This window comes from Zootoca vivipara, chromosome 15 (assembly GCF_965207765.1).
Source record: "Zootoca vivipara chromosome 15, rZooViv2.hap1.1, whole genome shotgun sequence".
Classification (NCBI taxonomy): Eukaryota; Metazoa; Chordata; class Lepidosauria; order Squamata; family Lacertidae; genus Zootoca; species Zootoca vivipara.
Window position 1 is genome coordinate 41,849,709 of NC_142598.1, and position 16,008 is coordinate 41,865,716.

The 16,008-nt window shown below is 45.8% G+C and overlaps 1 protein-coding gene across 1 annotated transcript in view; it reads right to left on the reverse strand.

Annotated features, from left to right (window-relative positions):
• Positions 1 to 5,522: 5,522 nt before the first annotated feature.
• PUM3 (pumilio RNA binding family member 3) overlaps positions 5,523 to 16,008 on the reverse strand; it is a 28,770-nt gene continuing 18,284 nt past the window's right edge. The window contains exons 13-17 of the mRNA XM_035141023.3: positions 15,165 to 15,307; positions 13,945 to 14,167; positions 12,130 to 12,217; positions 10,672 to 10,762; positions 5,523 to 5,806 (exon numbers count right to left, since the gene is read on the reverse strand). Of these exons, the coding sequence (XP_034996914.3) occupies positions 5,671 to 5,806; positions 10,672 to 10,762; positions 12,130 to 12,217; positions 13,945 to 14,167; positions 15,165 to 15,307 (681 nt within the window). The 3' untranslated portion in view covers positions 5,523 to 5,670. The remainder of the gene's footprint in view (positions 5,807 to 10,671; positions 10,763 to 12,129; positions 12,218 to 13,944; positions 14,168 to 15,164; positions 15,308 to 16,008) is intronic.

A 16,008-nucleotide genomic window follows, 5' to 3' on the forward strand; every position in this document is an offset into this window, starting at 1 on the left:
GACTCTTGCAATGGGAGGAAAACCCCTGAAAAGCATTGAGAGGCATAGAAAATGAGCATGCCAGAGTAAAGCTTAGGCTACCACCCTCCTCCAAAACAGCTGGTTTTCTATGTACAAGGATTTTAAAAGAAAAGAAAAGGGGAAGAGCTTTTTATCATGTGATTACACTCCAGACACTGGTTTATTGCCGTTTGATGTTGAGATTTAAAAACAAAAGAGTAACATGCCTTTCATTAGTTCAACTGCCAAGTCTCCATATTTCTCCCTGCCTCCCAAATAATACCCAAATATAACTTATTACTTCAGGCAAGCATGGTTACTGTCTCAGAGAACCAACCATGGAAAATTAACACTGTGATGCATTTTATGACCTTAGTGAAGTTTGTTCTTTCTTTTCTTTTGCAGAGACCAATGAAACTCTTAAGAGACCCTGAGATAATAAAGTCTAGCAATGTAGCTCAGATTCTGGCTGATCGTCTTCACTCCAGGCAAAAGGAGAAGACAGACGTGTTCACGATGGAAAAGTTTCAGAGAGGACAAAACTAATACAGTACATGTTGTCCTTTCCTGGTGGTCCCATTGGAAGCCCCCTCTAAAAAGGGACTGCGGCTGAACTGGGGTTTGCCCAGATGCCGTTCTGCAAAAAGACCACCCCTCTGGGGGAAAGATGAGGAGTGCATTAGGCGTCCCAGTTTGGAAACCTACCGTAGCTGTTGAAGGAGTTGCTTAAAGAGCAGCCACAGTTCACTGGGCAGCTGGCTCTCTTCGCATAGCCCTGAGGCAAAGAGTAACATTTGATCCTAAATCCTGCATCATTTTTAGCTTCAGAACGAGGAAAGCAGCTGTGGTCTAAACACCAGGAACCTTAATACTCAGGGACAGTGTCAGAATTCTGGGCTGCAATCTCGGGCGCTTGTTTTAAACTTGGTTTAACAGCTATATTTAGAACCTTGGGTTTTTGTCCCATTTAACTTGCAATGCACAGAAATACTTGGCTTGCACTGATCCCCCGTTTACATAACCTTTATTAACTTCTTTATGCAGTAGTACAGAAATTACACAACATACCAATGTAATCTGCCTTTTTTTATCCCGGATTATGGCTTCCAAATGCTACAGGAATCATATTTTGGGAATATGTCTGTTAAGGCAATTTAAAATGGACACACAAATGAACAATGAGACGTAAGAGCAGAGACAGAAGTGCTGGACATATTGCTTTAAAGCACACAACCAACTGGGGAGTGGCCTTTTAAAAACTTTTCCCGTTTCTGAAAATACTTATAACAAATATGCCCCGCTCCCAAAGCAACACTCCACGCCTATACATTAAGCAGGTTTGCAAAGAGCTTAGGGTTACTGACATCAGTTAGGTGCCAACTGGTTGTCCCAGTGAGCCATGGGAAGCTGGCAGGGGGGAGACCAGCTTGTCCTTTCCAGGGGAATGAATGGGCCATAAATGGTTGAACTCTGGGCTACATCTCCATTCCCACCCAGCTCCCACCGCCCACAACTCTTGCCAATAGCTTTTCACACTTAGTTGGTGATCTTTTAAATCGGGCGCTTTCCCTTCTTACTCATTGCTAACATCAAATATTCTCCATGCAGTGGTTACTCCATTATTCACCCTGCATAGCTCAGCTGGTGAGAGCGGTGTGCGGATGGCCCCAAGGCTGCAGGTTTGATCCCCGTAAGGGACAGCTGCCTATCCGGCTGCATTGTCGGGGGTTGGACTGGATGACCATCAGGGCCCTTTCCCCACTCCACAATTCTGTGATTCTATGACCACAGTGAAGCTCAAGATCTGAAATCACACAGGATGTATCATTGCAAGCGCATTCAAAGCAACAATTTCCCCTGCGTAACATTGGCACGGTTGAGTCTTGCTGCGACTTTGCCATCTCAAAAGGAAAACTGGGTCGTCCAGAGATGGCCGATGGGTGTGGGGATTGACATGGCTAAGAAAGCATCCTAATACTGTAGCAGCAGGATTCCTATTCTACCTGCATGACGGTAGCACCAAGGAACTGTTCAATGACATTCCTACGCCACGGCCCCATCTAATTTCCCAGTGTACGTTGCCTCCTGACACCATGAGCTTCCGTTTCACTTCTGTGACTAAGAGCCGTTCTTGAAGATATCTAAATCAGAGACATCCAACACAACGAAAGACTCACAGAATCAAGTCCATTGCTAAACACTGATGAAAACGGATCCGTTCAAAACAAATAGTTCCATGTCCGTGTTTATGTTCGGGTAAATGGACAGATCATTCCATGATCACAGAACAGACATGGAAATCCCACTTTGTCTACATCCAAATTTTGAAAGGCACAAAATGTACAAGGCCAACACTTTTTCCTTGGATCTTTGATGTTTCTGCAGGAAAACGTATTTGGATTAAAGCAACGTCTAAATGACAAATAAACACACACTGCTTTCCTGAGTCTGGAAAGGGCAGAAAAAGCAGTTACAACAGACAACTGAGATAAGAGCTAATAAAAGCACACAAGTTAACCATCATTTAATTACTTGTTAACAAAACTCCCATGTTTATAATCTGCTGTTTGAGAAGCACACCTCCAATATTTACTTTCGGCTAAATCAAACTTTATTTGGCTCCCCCATAGAGGATGGGGCCACTGAGTAAACTTTATGTTGATATTTTGGGGGAAAAAACTGCATTTGCTCTGGGACTGGCGGTCTAAAGGAGAGCTCAAAACATCCTTCCTCAAAACTGCCGTCACCCTTTGTCCAAGCCAGCTGCGATAAGAGGGCAGCAACTAAAACGCTGGGGCCATTTTTGCTGGCCTTTAAATTGGTTATCCGATGCTAATCAAAGTTATCTGTTTCACTGTCACAAGAGACAATCCTGTTTGGGGAACTGATGAATCGCGAGAACCCTTCTGAAGCTGCTGGAGCGGCCGTGTGGGCAACTGCTTTTTGTCACTGCCAATTAGATCGAGTTGAGATTAACCTTTAAGTGTGACACAGGGTAATGATGCTTAGGCGGATTGGGAGAGCGCAGTCGGCACCACACTGCCCCATCAGCAGAGAAGGGCTCTCTCCGGTCCCCGTCCTTTTGGCCATGCAGCAGGTATATGTCAGGTTTCGTTAGCAGACAGCGCTGAGCTTGTTAAGTGGCAAAGCAGCTCCAGCCAATTGCTTTGCAGGGAGAGATCTCTCCCTTCCGTACTAAGAACGCCATCTACATGATCCACTTTGACAAGCTTTTAATATTCACTTCTAACTTACCATATTTTTCTGTGTACAGTATGAGGTTTTTTAGTTGTTTTAAAATGCTAAAAACTGGGGGTCATCTTATACAGGGATAGTAGGCGATTGGTGGCTGCTGGCGGTGAGTGGACAGACGATTGGTGGCTTCGTTGATGCATACAATCAGGTGAGCGATTGTCGACAATCCCCCCTCCCCAAAAAGCTCAACAACTCTGGACCATCCCCCTCAATTTCCTCCCCCAAAATACAGTGGTACCTCGGGTTACGAACACGATCCGTTCCGGGTCGCAGTTCGTAACCCGAAAAGTTCGTAACCCGAAACCGCCATTTTGCACATGCACAAAGTGCTATTTTTGCGCTTTGCGCATGCGCAAATGTGCGCGGTGAAAATACTTCCGGGTTTGCGCAGTTCGTAACCCGAGTTGTTCATAACCCGAGGTACGACTGTAGGGGTCATCTTATACACAGGGGCATTATATGCGGGAAAATATGGTACTTGCCGTGCTATGGTCTGCAAGATACTATTTTCACATTGTTAATTCTAAAACCACTGTGTTATTTCATATGTGTGAATGCCAATTAAGCTTCTTTTGGACTCAAGTGGATTTGAGTTGCTCCAGTTGAAGTATTGGGATTAAAACCAGGCGTTCTCCTCTGTCCACTGAGTAAAGCAATTTTCCTCCAGTGTTGCCCCCTATGCATTAGTCCTTATTGGCGCATGGCACGCCCAAAGCTGTCAGCCAAACTGCAGAGAAAATGTCGAACTAGTTTTTAGCCTTACCATTCATGTTCAACAATAGTCCACATACCTTCAAATTGGAAAAAGCAAATACTTTATTCCATAAAAGAACACCACTAATAACAGTTATTCCACCAAACTCATCTTTTTAGAAATCTAGCTGTGTTCAGCATTGTTTAAAAAGGCGTTTCCATAGGAACAGCATGTTTTTCTTCTGCCGAGATTGGAGAGTGAAAAGGGCCTTTAAACATGAGCCGCCTGCAAGCCTAGAGGAAGCCTCTTCACTTAGGGCCAACGTCATGCTCCTTGATTATTTGGGCAATCACAAGCTCATGTCCTTCCTTGGCCCTTCGGCTCTCCCTTCCCTGGTTAAGGAGAACTGAGGAAATGATCAAGTCGGAACCTAACTCAGGATGCTGTAAGCTAACACCATCCAGTAAGGAGAAGGTGTTCCAGAGGGAGCAGAGAGGTGCCCAGAAGTGTGCAGTATTTATCCCAAAGGGTATGGTTGGAACTGAACCAAGCCAATAACTACTACAAAACAGAATTAAAAAATTCCTTCAGTAGCACCTTAAAGACCAACTAAGTTTTTATTTTGGCATGAGCTTTCGTGTGCATGCACACTTCTTCAGATACACTAGAAACAGAAGAGTCAGACCCTTATGTATATACAGAGGGTGGGGGGTGGGGGAGAATGGGTGATGGGCTGATGGGAGTGGTTAACCTGTAGATGGCTGTTAACGACAGGACCAATTGCAGTCATCAGCAGTCGTTAACAGCCATCTACAGGTTTACCACTCCCATCAGCCCATCACCCATTCCCACCCACCCCACCCTCTGTATATACATAAGGGTCTGACTCTTCTGTTTCAAGTGTATCTGAAGAAGTGTGCATGCACACGAAAGCTCATACCAAAATAAAAACTTAGTTGGTCTTTAAGGTGCTACTGAAGGAATTTTTTTATTTTGTTTCGACTCAGACCAACACGGCTACCTACCTGTAACTACTACAAAACAGGTTTTCCTAATTTTTCCTGAGCTTGGAAGGGATTTGAGGATTTCACCGTGCACCACTAGACCCTCCCACTAAAGAGCATTCCAGTCTGTCTCACAGCTTTGGCCTTGAAGAGCTCTTGGCTAAAGTGGGGGCTCCTTTCGCCTGAAATTGAGAAGGAAAACGTACATCAGCCATGGCAGCAGCCAAAGGCAGAGGCAGCCGAGTGGAAGGACTCGGAAGCAGGCAACCTATGAAAAAAGAGGAACTTGGAGGCAGAAGGCAGATCTGCAAGCATTCGAGGAAAGGTTGGCAGTAAAAAGGAGGAAAGCCAAACAGGCGGCTGGAACTATGGGAGACCAAAGGTGGGGAGAAGCCACCCAAAAGGGAGCAAGACAGAGGGGGAAGCAGTTGCTGCCTGGAGCTGAATATGGACAAGGAGACTAAAATGATGAAAGGCGGCACATGGGAATAGAGTTTTCAGCTGCCCGGCTAAACAAAGAGATCTTCCCCTCCAGGGACAATTCAACTGAGAAAAAAGATAACCAAACATTCTGAAAAAGCCTAAGTGTTTATTGACATATTGTGTGTTGTTTTTTAAAAAGGTTATCTTTACCCCAAAAACCTGTCCTTTAGATGTATTAAAAGGAGGATTCGCTTCCACAAACAGAAAAGTTGTCCACTTAATAACTTCTTTAGGTTATGACGATAATTTATCCAGCAGCGCCTTTCCTGCCGCTGTGCCATCTTTAGTCCGTTTTTTAAGCTTTGGAATAATACTTTTTAGTCCAGCTTTTACTTCTGTTGCCACTTCCTGATCGGAGCTCTGAAGAAGGCTATAAACAAAAAGAAAATATCAAAAATCAAAATTACAATCAGAACGAAAGTAGAAAGAGAAATCAATGCTTGGCAGTCCATCTGCTTTGTCTAATAATAATAATAAATAATAATAATAATTTATTATTTGTATCCTGCCCATCCGGCTGGGTTTCCCCAGCCACTGTGGGCGGCTTCCAGCAAAGATTAAAATACAACAATTCATCAGATATTAAAAGCTTCCCTAAACAGGGCTGCCTACAGATGTTTTTTAAATGTCAGGTAGTCTCTTTGACATCTAATGGGAGGGCGTTCCACAGGGCGGGCGCCACTACCAAGAAAGCCCTCGGCACTGGACCTCAGGGTGGAGACGCTCCTTCAGGTATACTGGGCCGAGGCTCAAAGCATCTGTTGGGATAATTGCCTAATAGCAAATAGCAGCAGTTTATTTTCTTAAATTCTGAAGCATTTAATTTAGACATCAGCCACCTCAACACAGACTAACATGGACACTGGGCTGTCAGAATACACAGGAAAAAATAGAAATCATTGCTCTTCAAAATTGCAAAAAAGGGGAAAAAACCTTCTAAGTATCTTACTTTTAATTCATCAAGGAAAATGGTTTTAAGGAGAAAATGTTTGCACTGACAGTAGTATTAAAAATAGGGTTAAAACTCAGCTGCAAACAAAGACCCAGGCGTAGTTCCAGGGAAAACCACACAGACCAGTTTGGAGAACTTTTTCTGTATCCCAGTTATCGAGTGGCAGCCTCACATTTGACAAAGGAGCCCTGTGCCTCGATCGGACGAGTGGCAGATTCATTTTGAACTGCAATGTTATTTTTATCATAACCTTCTGATTAAATGAACACATCCCCCCGCCCGCCTGCCTGCCCGCCTTGCAGGTTTTTTTAGATACATAATAAGGATTATGTTGCCAAACCAAACAGAGTGGGAGAAGAATTAATGTGGCTTGCAGAGTGATTAAAAATCTGTTTCTCAATGTGACCTAAAGCAGAACTCATAGAGTTCTGCCTTATCCAAAAAGCACAGCGCTGTTAGGTTGAAGCAGTGTGCTGCAGAATTTGCATGCCTTTAATGTGTTGCTACATTAGAGATCCTGCTTTGCCCTGGCCTAAGCAGAAGAGCTCCTTCCATTGGTGGAACTGACTCCAAGCTAGCAGAGGACCTCGCTGGAAGAAGGGAGGGGAAAGCCCTGCAGAACAGGGCACCACCTCCCCTTCTCTTCCAGGGCAGTTTCCCAGGGGAAAGCAGGAATTGTAAGCACCATGAGCCTAAAGACCTGCCTCTAGTTTCGCCTTATCCACCATTTGGGATCTTGGGGGGGGGGGGGCATTTGGGAGTGGATGAAAACACCTGCCACTCAGCGGAAGCGTTTCTGAATTCCACATTGGCTTGCATGTCAGGCCACTATCCCAATAAATTCCCACAACAGTTTTGCACCCTGGTAGTGAACACAGGCAATAACCAGATGCATGTGCCCTGCCAGCCCAGGTATTGCAGCGGAGTTCTCTCCCTGGCCAGCGCCATTGCCCCTTCTAGAGATGAACCGTCTCTTGCTAAGCAGCGGCAATGGGCACATCCAGGACGCCTGGTGCCTCCCGGGGCTTGCTATTAATCTTAGGGAATGGGAAACCAAAGATGGAGGAAGCCAACTGGCGACTTGAGCAGAGAGACAAGTTCACATTCCCTTTTTGTGCCCTGATGTCACCTCAAAGGAGAGACTGGCAGGCTGGATCTGTACCTGGAGCCCACAGATTTCAAGCTCATGCTTCGAACCCTGTCATCAGTTCAGGATACTGCCCAAAGCTGTGCTGCCCTGCAGATCCAGTCATGAATCATCGGCTGCACCTCTGGCCTGTGTTGCTCACCAACAGGCTCTACACGCCGCTCTGCCCCCCTCTACTGGCTGTGGTGGCAGCAATACAGGGGGGGAATGATGAGAAAGGGGAGAAATACTTTCTTCCCTTCAACCCCCACCCTGTTGCCCCCTGCCTGCCAGTGGTGGGGGTGTCAAGAGGAGTGCGGCTGTTGCTCTGGAAAGGCAAGGAAAGAGGCTGTACTTTAAAATGCTGCCTTTTCTCGCTGCTTCCAGAGGAGGAGCAGCAGCAACAGAAATTTCCTCCACCCCCTGCCTCACCACCAGCAGCAACAGGGTCGTGGCAGCAAAGAAACACAAAACGGTTTCTGCATTTCAGGGGGTTGGACTAGATGGCCCTTGGGGTCCCTTCCACAACTCTACGATTCTAGGGTTCTATGGTCGCGGAGGAACTGGCCTGGCCTGGCCTGCCTCTTCCTCTGTGGCTCACCTGGAGGGCCTGCCTGGGACCCACCTGCTCATTAGACGCCACGCTGCAGTTCATGCGTTGTGAGGGGGAAAGAGTACAGAGAGCCCCCCCCCATCCTGAGGAGCAGCTCCTCCACCAGCAGTAATGCCAGCTGGGAGGGGGAAGAGTCCAGTGAGGAAGGAGGAGACAGGGCTCTGGCAGCATAGGAGAGCCCCTGCTGCACGTGGGAGAGGGAGAGAGGGGGGGGAAGAGGGGGAGAAGGAAAACAGGGAAATGAGACCCTTTTCCCCTCCGGTTCCAGAATTACGCAGGAGGAAACGCGGGAGGAGATTTGGGGTGCCCAGACTCTTATGTTGGAAGAAGACGCGGAGTGCGCCATTCCAGGGTTCTGGGTCAGACTAAGCGGATGTATCCTGTACAGCTCTAGCACTGTAAATAGCCTGCACTGAATAAAAGCATGAAAAGGTAAAGGTCTGGAGAGTCGTTACTCTAGAGTAGTCGCAACGCAACGCCTGTGACACGTGTCATACTGCAGTATAGCAATCTCGTAATTTTATTATTTACTAACTAATGCATATGAACACACACACACAGAGAGAGGTCCATTTGAAAACTAATATGACTTTCAGAAAAGCTGCTGCTCAGTCAATGACAGACCTTGCTAAGCAAGGGAGAGACTAGAAATCGGAAAACGGAAAAGGAAACATTTGAGATGCAGCTGAATGCCAAGAAACACAGAAGACTGGCCAAATATCTTATGGGAATCAAAAATCAGGAGGACCCTTGACAGCCGTACTTGAAGAGGGCTGCACAATAGGAAAATACACATTCTAAGCAAAGTTCAGAATATTTTTTAGCAAAGCAACTGAGCCATTTCCATTCTATAGCAGGCTTTCCCACATCTCTGTAGAAGAAGAAAACTTCGCTGCAAAGGTTGAAAGAGCTCTTCCCAAATCTTTATGCGACATCTGTATGCGGGATTAGAGATTTCAAAGGAATTAAGTGCGCTTGTCAAATGCAAGGGATCTGTTCCAAAGTGTCGTGCAAAAATCCCCATAGATCTATATTAGAAAGCCGGCAGCTGAGTGTTAAAACTGCACATTAATATAATAAACCTAACAGCAGATGCTCGATTTAAGCCTGCTGCATTTGTAGTGACCCAGAGAGTCAGGGATGTTATTTTACTTGGTGTCAGAAGAAACACTAAAAATGGGGGTGGGGGATTATGAGATGGGATACTGGAAAGCGAGGACTCAGCGCCGTCTTAGGCGCCCCCGATGCCGTGGTGTGCCGGATCCCTCCCGCCCCGTTCCGGCGCCCTCCCACCCCGTTTCCCAGCGCGGTGGCCGGGTGCCCTGCGCCACCCAGCCTGCACGTAGGGCCGGCCCTGCGAGGACTTATGCAGAAAGGGCCAGATCCGCTTCCAGATGTCAGAGGAGCTGGTCACTTGAGGGCTTCAGTTCAACTGTCCCTCCAGCAGCACCATTGCTGATTTGTGCCATCTCAGTTTGCTTTTACCAGCCCACCCCTTAGACCTGAAGGCATCTATCTGCTTTGGGGAAAGAGGGGCAAGTTAATAGAGGGAGCAATTAAGGAGCCTGCTTTAGTCTAGGGGGCAGGAGGGTGTGGCATTCCGTTCCTCCGTTTCTGTGATGCGCTGAACACTTTCATTTAACGGTACACGTTGCCATAGTGATCAGCATCAGGGGCTGGGCTGCCAAATTAAAGCAAGGTAGAAATTAAGACCAAACTTGGAAACATCTTTGGCGGATTTGCTGTGAAAGGGAATTTCTGCACACAAAAGCAGGGGTTCATTAGCGCAAGTCATTCATGTGCCACCAATTATGGTTAAGACTTTTGTGAGTGAGGAGGGGGCTGTAGTAAATACTTCCATTTAACTGGGCTGCCAAGCGCAGTGTCACAAAACAAGCCAAGTGTCTCCTTTTGAGCTGCTTGTTTCAGGTGTGAGCCAATGATGGAAAGGGAACGGTTCAAAACGAGCTGCAGCATCGCTCTGGGCAACACCAAAGGGTGTCCACCCGCTTGCACAATGAGAATCCATTTCTGCAGCAGGATTTCATTGCTCCCGCTCTCAGTCAATCGCTAAATTATACGCGTTGAAGGGGCAACCTTTATGGTGTGGACTCACTGAGGTAGATGGAATTGCCATACAAATGGCAAACACTGGTTGCTCCTGAATGTAAACGCTTGTTGCTTTCTAAAAATAAACCAAATAATGCCTTGAAACACGAGATGGCACAATAGGACGAGGCATTAGAAACACGTGGGAAGTCTTTCAAAAGCAATTCCAGATTAAGAGTACTGCACAGAAGGGATTTCCTGGCACTTTTTGTCAGGCTAGCAAAAAGCAAGGAGAAAGGTTTGGCTTTCAAGGCAATGCAGTGATGCTTAACTAGTCAAGCAAGGGCTACATCCTGATTGCCGACAGAACACCAGCATAAGGCATCTATGACTGCAGCAGATAAGAAAGAAGAAAGAGACAGGGAAGGAAGAAATCACAATGAAGCTGTTTTGCAGCATTTTACTGCTAGTTCAGTCATTAAATGCGGTACATACCGACACAGAATAATCGCACCACGGTTGACGTTTGCCCAGGTCTTCAGAAGATCAATGCCCACATGCTCCACGAGTATTTTTGCAAAACATTCTGTTAAAAAAATAAAGACCATGTTAGACACCACACAAACCCATTTAAATTTTTTAGTAAAGGGGTTTGAACACTTGCAAATTGTATATTCACAGACCGCCTCAGAACCATTGACTCTTCAATACATTTGTAATAGTCAGGCCTTAATTTGTGAGCAATGCTAAGAAATAATCGAGACTGTAACAGCAGAATCCTCTAACTCAATTTTTCTGTAGAAGTGTGCATGCACACGAAAGCTCATACCAATGACAAACTTAGTTGGTCTCTAAGGTGCTGCTGGAAGGATTTTTTTATTTTGTTTCAACTTAATAGACAGGATGGTAAGAGTTATTTCAGATGCAGACACCGCTGAGACAAACTGAAACCTTCAGGCCCACAAACCCAGTTATGGAAGAGTGGGGCATGCAAGCCTACAAACCCCAGTTCCACATTTCACAGCACCAACAGCTTAAAATACCCCCACAGTTCTTTGCACAGAAAGCACCTGCCATGCTCATGGATGCTTTAGTCAAGATTCCTGCATTGCAGGGGGCTGGACGAGATGACCACTGGGGTCCCTTCCAACTCTGATATATTGCAAAATAAGGAAAATGTCCAGAAACTTCAGTCGGTTTAACAAGGGGGCTTTGCAAGCAGATAAGGATTTGAAAAAAAGTGAGAGTTATACCGGTTGGTGGGGACACAAAACAACCCCCACCCTACTACAAATTCATAGGCTCAAATGGGAAAGCGTATTATCAAGATCAAATCAACTGCAGCTAAAGGTGATAAGAGATTATACTCTGCGTGATGGCAGTTTATTTGTTTAGAACCCATTTGCCTGGAGTTGGCTTTCTCCTGTGCCCCACAATCTCCCCCACCTTGCCCTGCAAGTGCAACAACCGAACCCTTGGATCGCACTAGCAGAGAATACTGGCCGATCTCTCTATTAGCTGCACAAACCTTCCTCTGGCTCCTCTTGGCAACGTCCCTTCCGTCTCCAGCCCCCAACTTCCACAGAAGAAGTGCACAAGACGCCCAATTAATGGAACTTAGGGTGCAATCCTCTAAGCACATTCCTGGGAGCAAGGCCTTACTTCGGAGCACTGCCACCGACATGACGGTTGTTTGGCACGTTAACTGTGAAGGAGAGCTCCTTCCAAGCTGTGCTGCTTTTAAGCTTGGATGAAGCGAAGTCTATAAAATCTCCTGGACGCTTTCAGGGTGGAAGGATGCATTTTAAACACTTCAAGCAAAGCGATTCAAGGTTAACAGTTAGTGCAGACGAGCCTTTGCACCCCCTCCCACGCTGTCCCTTATGCATTTAGACAGACCTAACAGGTCTGGGACAAGGGAATCCACTGTCTTTTGCAGAGTTACTAGCATACCTTCCCGGCCGCTCTCCTTCATTTTCTTGTCTTGCTCAATCAGCCACTTCAGAACCAGGTGACCTGCTGGATGCTCTGCAATATGAAGCTGTGAAAATAATAGGAAGAGTCAAGTCCCTGCAGTGCTTTTGCAAAACATTCATCTTGCGAATCGCGGTTTCCCATAGGAATGCATTGAAATGTCTTTTTTTGCCCCTGTGAATGCATTAATTAAATTTCAATGCATTCCTATGGGAAACCGTGATTCGCAAGACGAATTTTTCGCAAAACAAATTCGTCTTGCGAGTCACCAAAATTCGTCTCGCAGGGCATTTGTCTTGTGAGGCACCACTGTACTTCCCTTGCTGTATCACAATCTGTGCCTTTCGAAATGCCAGGAATCAGATCAAGGCTCAGGCATATTTAGAAATGCTGCCTACAAACAAAATCTGTTTTCTCCACATGACTAAGTGGTACATTAAGTAATCAGGGGTGGCCAAATGGAAAAAAAGCCATTCAGAACGTTTAAATACATTTAGAGGCCTGGCGGTTTGTTTAGACATTAAGCACTGGAGTTTCTACAAAATTTAAGCTACCCATCACCTTACTTTCACTTCCTTGACTAGCTATCTTGCCTGCCTTTTGATTTCCTAAGCAATTTTAGTGCTGCAGAATTAAAGATTTTTAGGTGGTTAAAATACGCGAAAGTTTTATCTGCCAAGTGCTTACAATGACATTACAAGCAGATATACCAATACAAAATTTTAAGATATTGGGTATAAATTATATGCAACACCCTCAGCCCAAAATATCTGCTTCTTTTCTCCAAATGCGTTCCTAAAATGCCGGTGTGCTTCGAGGTTGTAGGAAAGTACCATTTAAGCAAGAGACAAAATATGCCACACGCTGAAATTATGGAAATAAATTGTATATTTGGCATAGTATAGTCAGTGGTTCACACAACTATAAACCACAAAAGTAGTCTACTTACTCCAAGCTAGAACATTTACAACCTCATTCAGCTACAAGAAACGGTGTTATCGTAAGTTTCAGGAACAGGTTAAAAATAATGGGTTCTACCCAGCACTGCTAAGGGACCCAGGTGGCGCTGTGGTTAAACCACTGAGCCTAGGGCTTGCCGATCAGAAGGTCGGCGGTTTGAATCCCCATGACGGGGTGAGCTCCCGTTGCTTGGTCCCAGCTCCTGCCAACCTAGCAGTTTGAAAGCACGTCAAAATGCAAGTAGATAAATAGGAACCGCTACAGCGGGAAGGTAAACGGTGTTTCCATGTGCTGCTCTGGTTCGCCAGAAGCGGCTTTGTCATGCTGGCCACATGACCTGGAAGCTATACACCAGCTCCCTCGGCCAATAATGCGAGATGAGCGCGCAACCCCAGAGTCGGTCACGACTGGACCTAATGGTCAGGGGTCCCTTTACCTTTACCCAGCACTGCATGAGCAGAGTTCCACTTGCACGACGGGGCTTCCCCCCAGGCCTGGTTTTGAGCAAGGGGGGAAGGTTACAAGAGAGAAAGAAGACGATCTGTCTCCTGCATAAAAGCCTCCTGCCCAAGTGGAGCTGTGGTTCTGGACACAGCCCAACGATTTGCTCCTTATCATTTAAAAATGATCCAAAAATTGTACTTCTCATTCCTTCAGAATGAAAGAATTATTATGCAGTTCCTTCCAGCTGGATCCCAGAATCCCGCATGAAACTCAACAAGCCCTTCCCTGTAGTCCAGTGCTTGAAGCAGAATAAATTGGTTTATCCCAGTTTGATAGCCAAACTGCAGCAGATGCCAGGGAGCCCCCCCCCTCCTTTTCAGGCACAGTTACCTCCCCATCTTTGCCCCCTGGAATCATCTCTCTTGCCGCTAGGCCAGCAATGGCCTTCATCGCTGGCTGGACATCGCCAATGGCAGCCTTGAGGGTCCCCGTCACCATAATGAAGGTTGCCTTGTCCATCACCATTTCTTCAGCATGCTCCTTCAGGTACTTTAATAAGGCAGGAGAAACAGCTTCCAGAAGTTCACGGCGGCGAACATCTACGTCTTTTTTACTGTTGGAATAAAAAGCAGCTCTTTTACTGCCGGAATTTGGTTTGGTACAACATAATCCAGTCACTCCAAATTGTCCAATTTAAAATCCAAACATAGCCCTCCTCCTTTCTCCCCGGAAGGCACTAAATATAATCTGCATAAATGGAAAACTGGTTACGCTTTTACACCTCAATTCAGAACGCCACAGAAGCATCGGTGATTATACACATGGCAATGTTGTGATGAGAGGGAGCTGTTCAAGAAGCAAAAAATAATAAGCATGCAGAACCGCTCTTCTTTACATCGTAGCTGAGAGGTGGGAGGTGCATGCCAACAGGATTCCTTCCATCCCTTGAGAAATGGCTGGGTCTGAGGATTAACCTTCAGGAAATCATCAAAACACCCCGGGTAGTCCTGCTCACATTAAGAGCAGACCCTCGCCCACCCGCCACTGAGGAGGGCAAGCCTGGCTGCATCTGCACAGAGAGGCCCCTTTCTGAGAATCAGCACTGCTTGGGGGGGGGGGGCTACACATGGGGCAGAGGCAAGCGCCATAATTGCAAGGGATGGAGAAATGGGATGCCACACACACAGTTCATGGTGGCTGCATGTGGCGCTCATAGAGAGAAACCAGTTATGGTTCCTTTATTCACAGATGGTGTATTTCACCTGTTGTTTGGGGGGGGGTGCAGGGGGTGCGCATACTGTGACAACGAGGGCAGCTTCCTTTTTTTGCGCCTGGAGTATTTCTAGGCATATTTATTATGTTTAAATCCTGGGTTAGCCACTCTAAGATGCAGCAGGGTAAACGTGTGTTCAATGCAAGACATTTCCAGATGCAAATGTACACAAGCTTTCCTCTCCACACAGCTTTCCTCTCCAGCCTGCACTCTCGTTACCAGAAATGCCACGGGGAAAGCTCTGTTCCGCTAGTTTTGTTTCGTTCATATAACTGCTTCTCTGCACAACTGGCAGACAATGTTGAATTCGGACGTCCAAGTGGCATTTTCTGCTTACCTATAAGCATTTCCATCACCCTGTTCCAGGATTTTGATTATTGCTGGTGAGAAATACGCAGTATCCCTGGGACTTAGCAGGTACAAGAGGACTTTCCTTCCATATTTGTTATTTACAATGCTGGTTAAGGAATCACTAATTTCCTAAAAGACGTGGAAAAGCATTGTTAGCGGAAGATTGTTTTCAACAACCAATTTCATTTTTAGTTACTTGGAGAGGGATCACAATCTTGGCTCATAGGCCCATCCCAAACACATACAAAAACTGACTTAACCATGTGCACTAGACTGACAGTGGTATCCCTTCCACCCCCTTCCCTTGTATTGTTAAGTAAGTTTTCTCTTTTTATTTCTGCATGCTTAGAAAGGAGAGAATGTATATTAAAAAAAACACACCTTTAAGCATATCTGCACTTTAAGCATATCTATACAATTAGTATAAACTTCTTAGATGTGGATTAATGGCAAAACTATTTTGAGGAGTCCAGCTTTGTTCATCAACACTTATTTTATTCTCAAGTTAAAGGAAAGGTGTTCATCCCATGTGCAAAGTCTAACAAAACATCTATTTTAACTTCTTCTATGAACACATTCCTACAAGGCTCCAGCATGTGATTGCTGGCTGACTTCAAGCAGACTTGCCGTGAGCGCCAGTGCTTTCTATTTTGCACAGAAGCCTGAGGCAGCTGAAGCCACAACAGAACAGTGCCCCTTGACATTGCCTGGAGACGGATGCCTCAAGTGACAAGACTGCATTTATTAGACAGAGAGGTGAGGGTAGTTTGGGAAATAGGGATGAAATATTGCAAAAGACTATTACGTCCCTTATTTTAATGAAGTAGCTG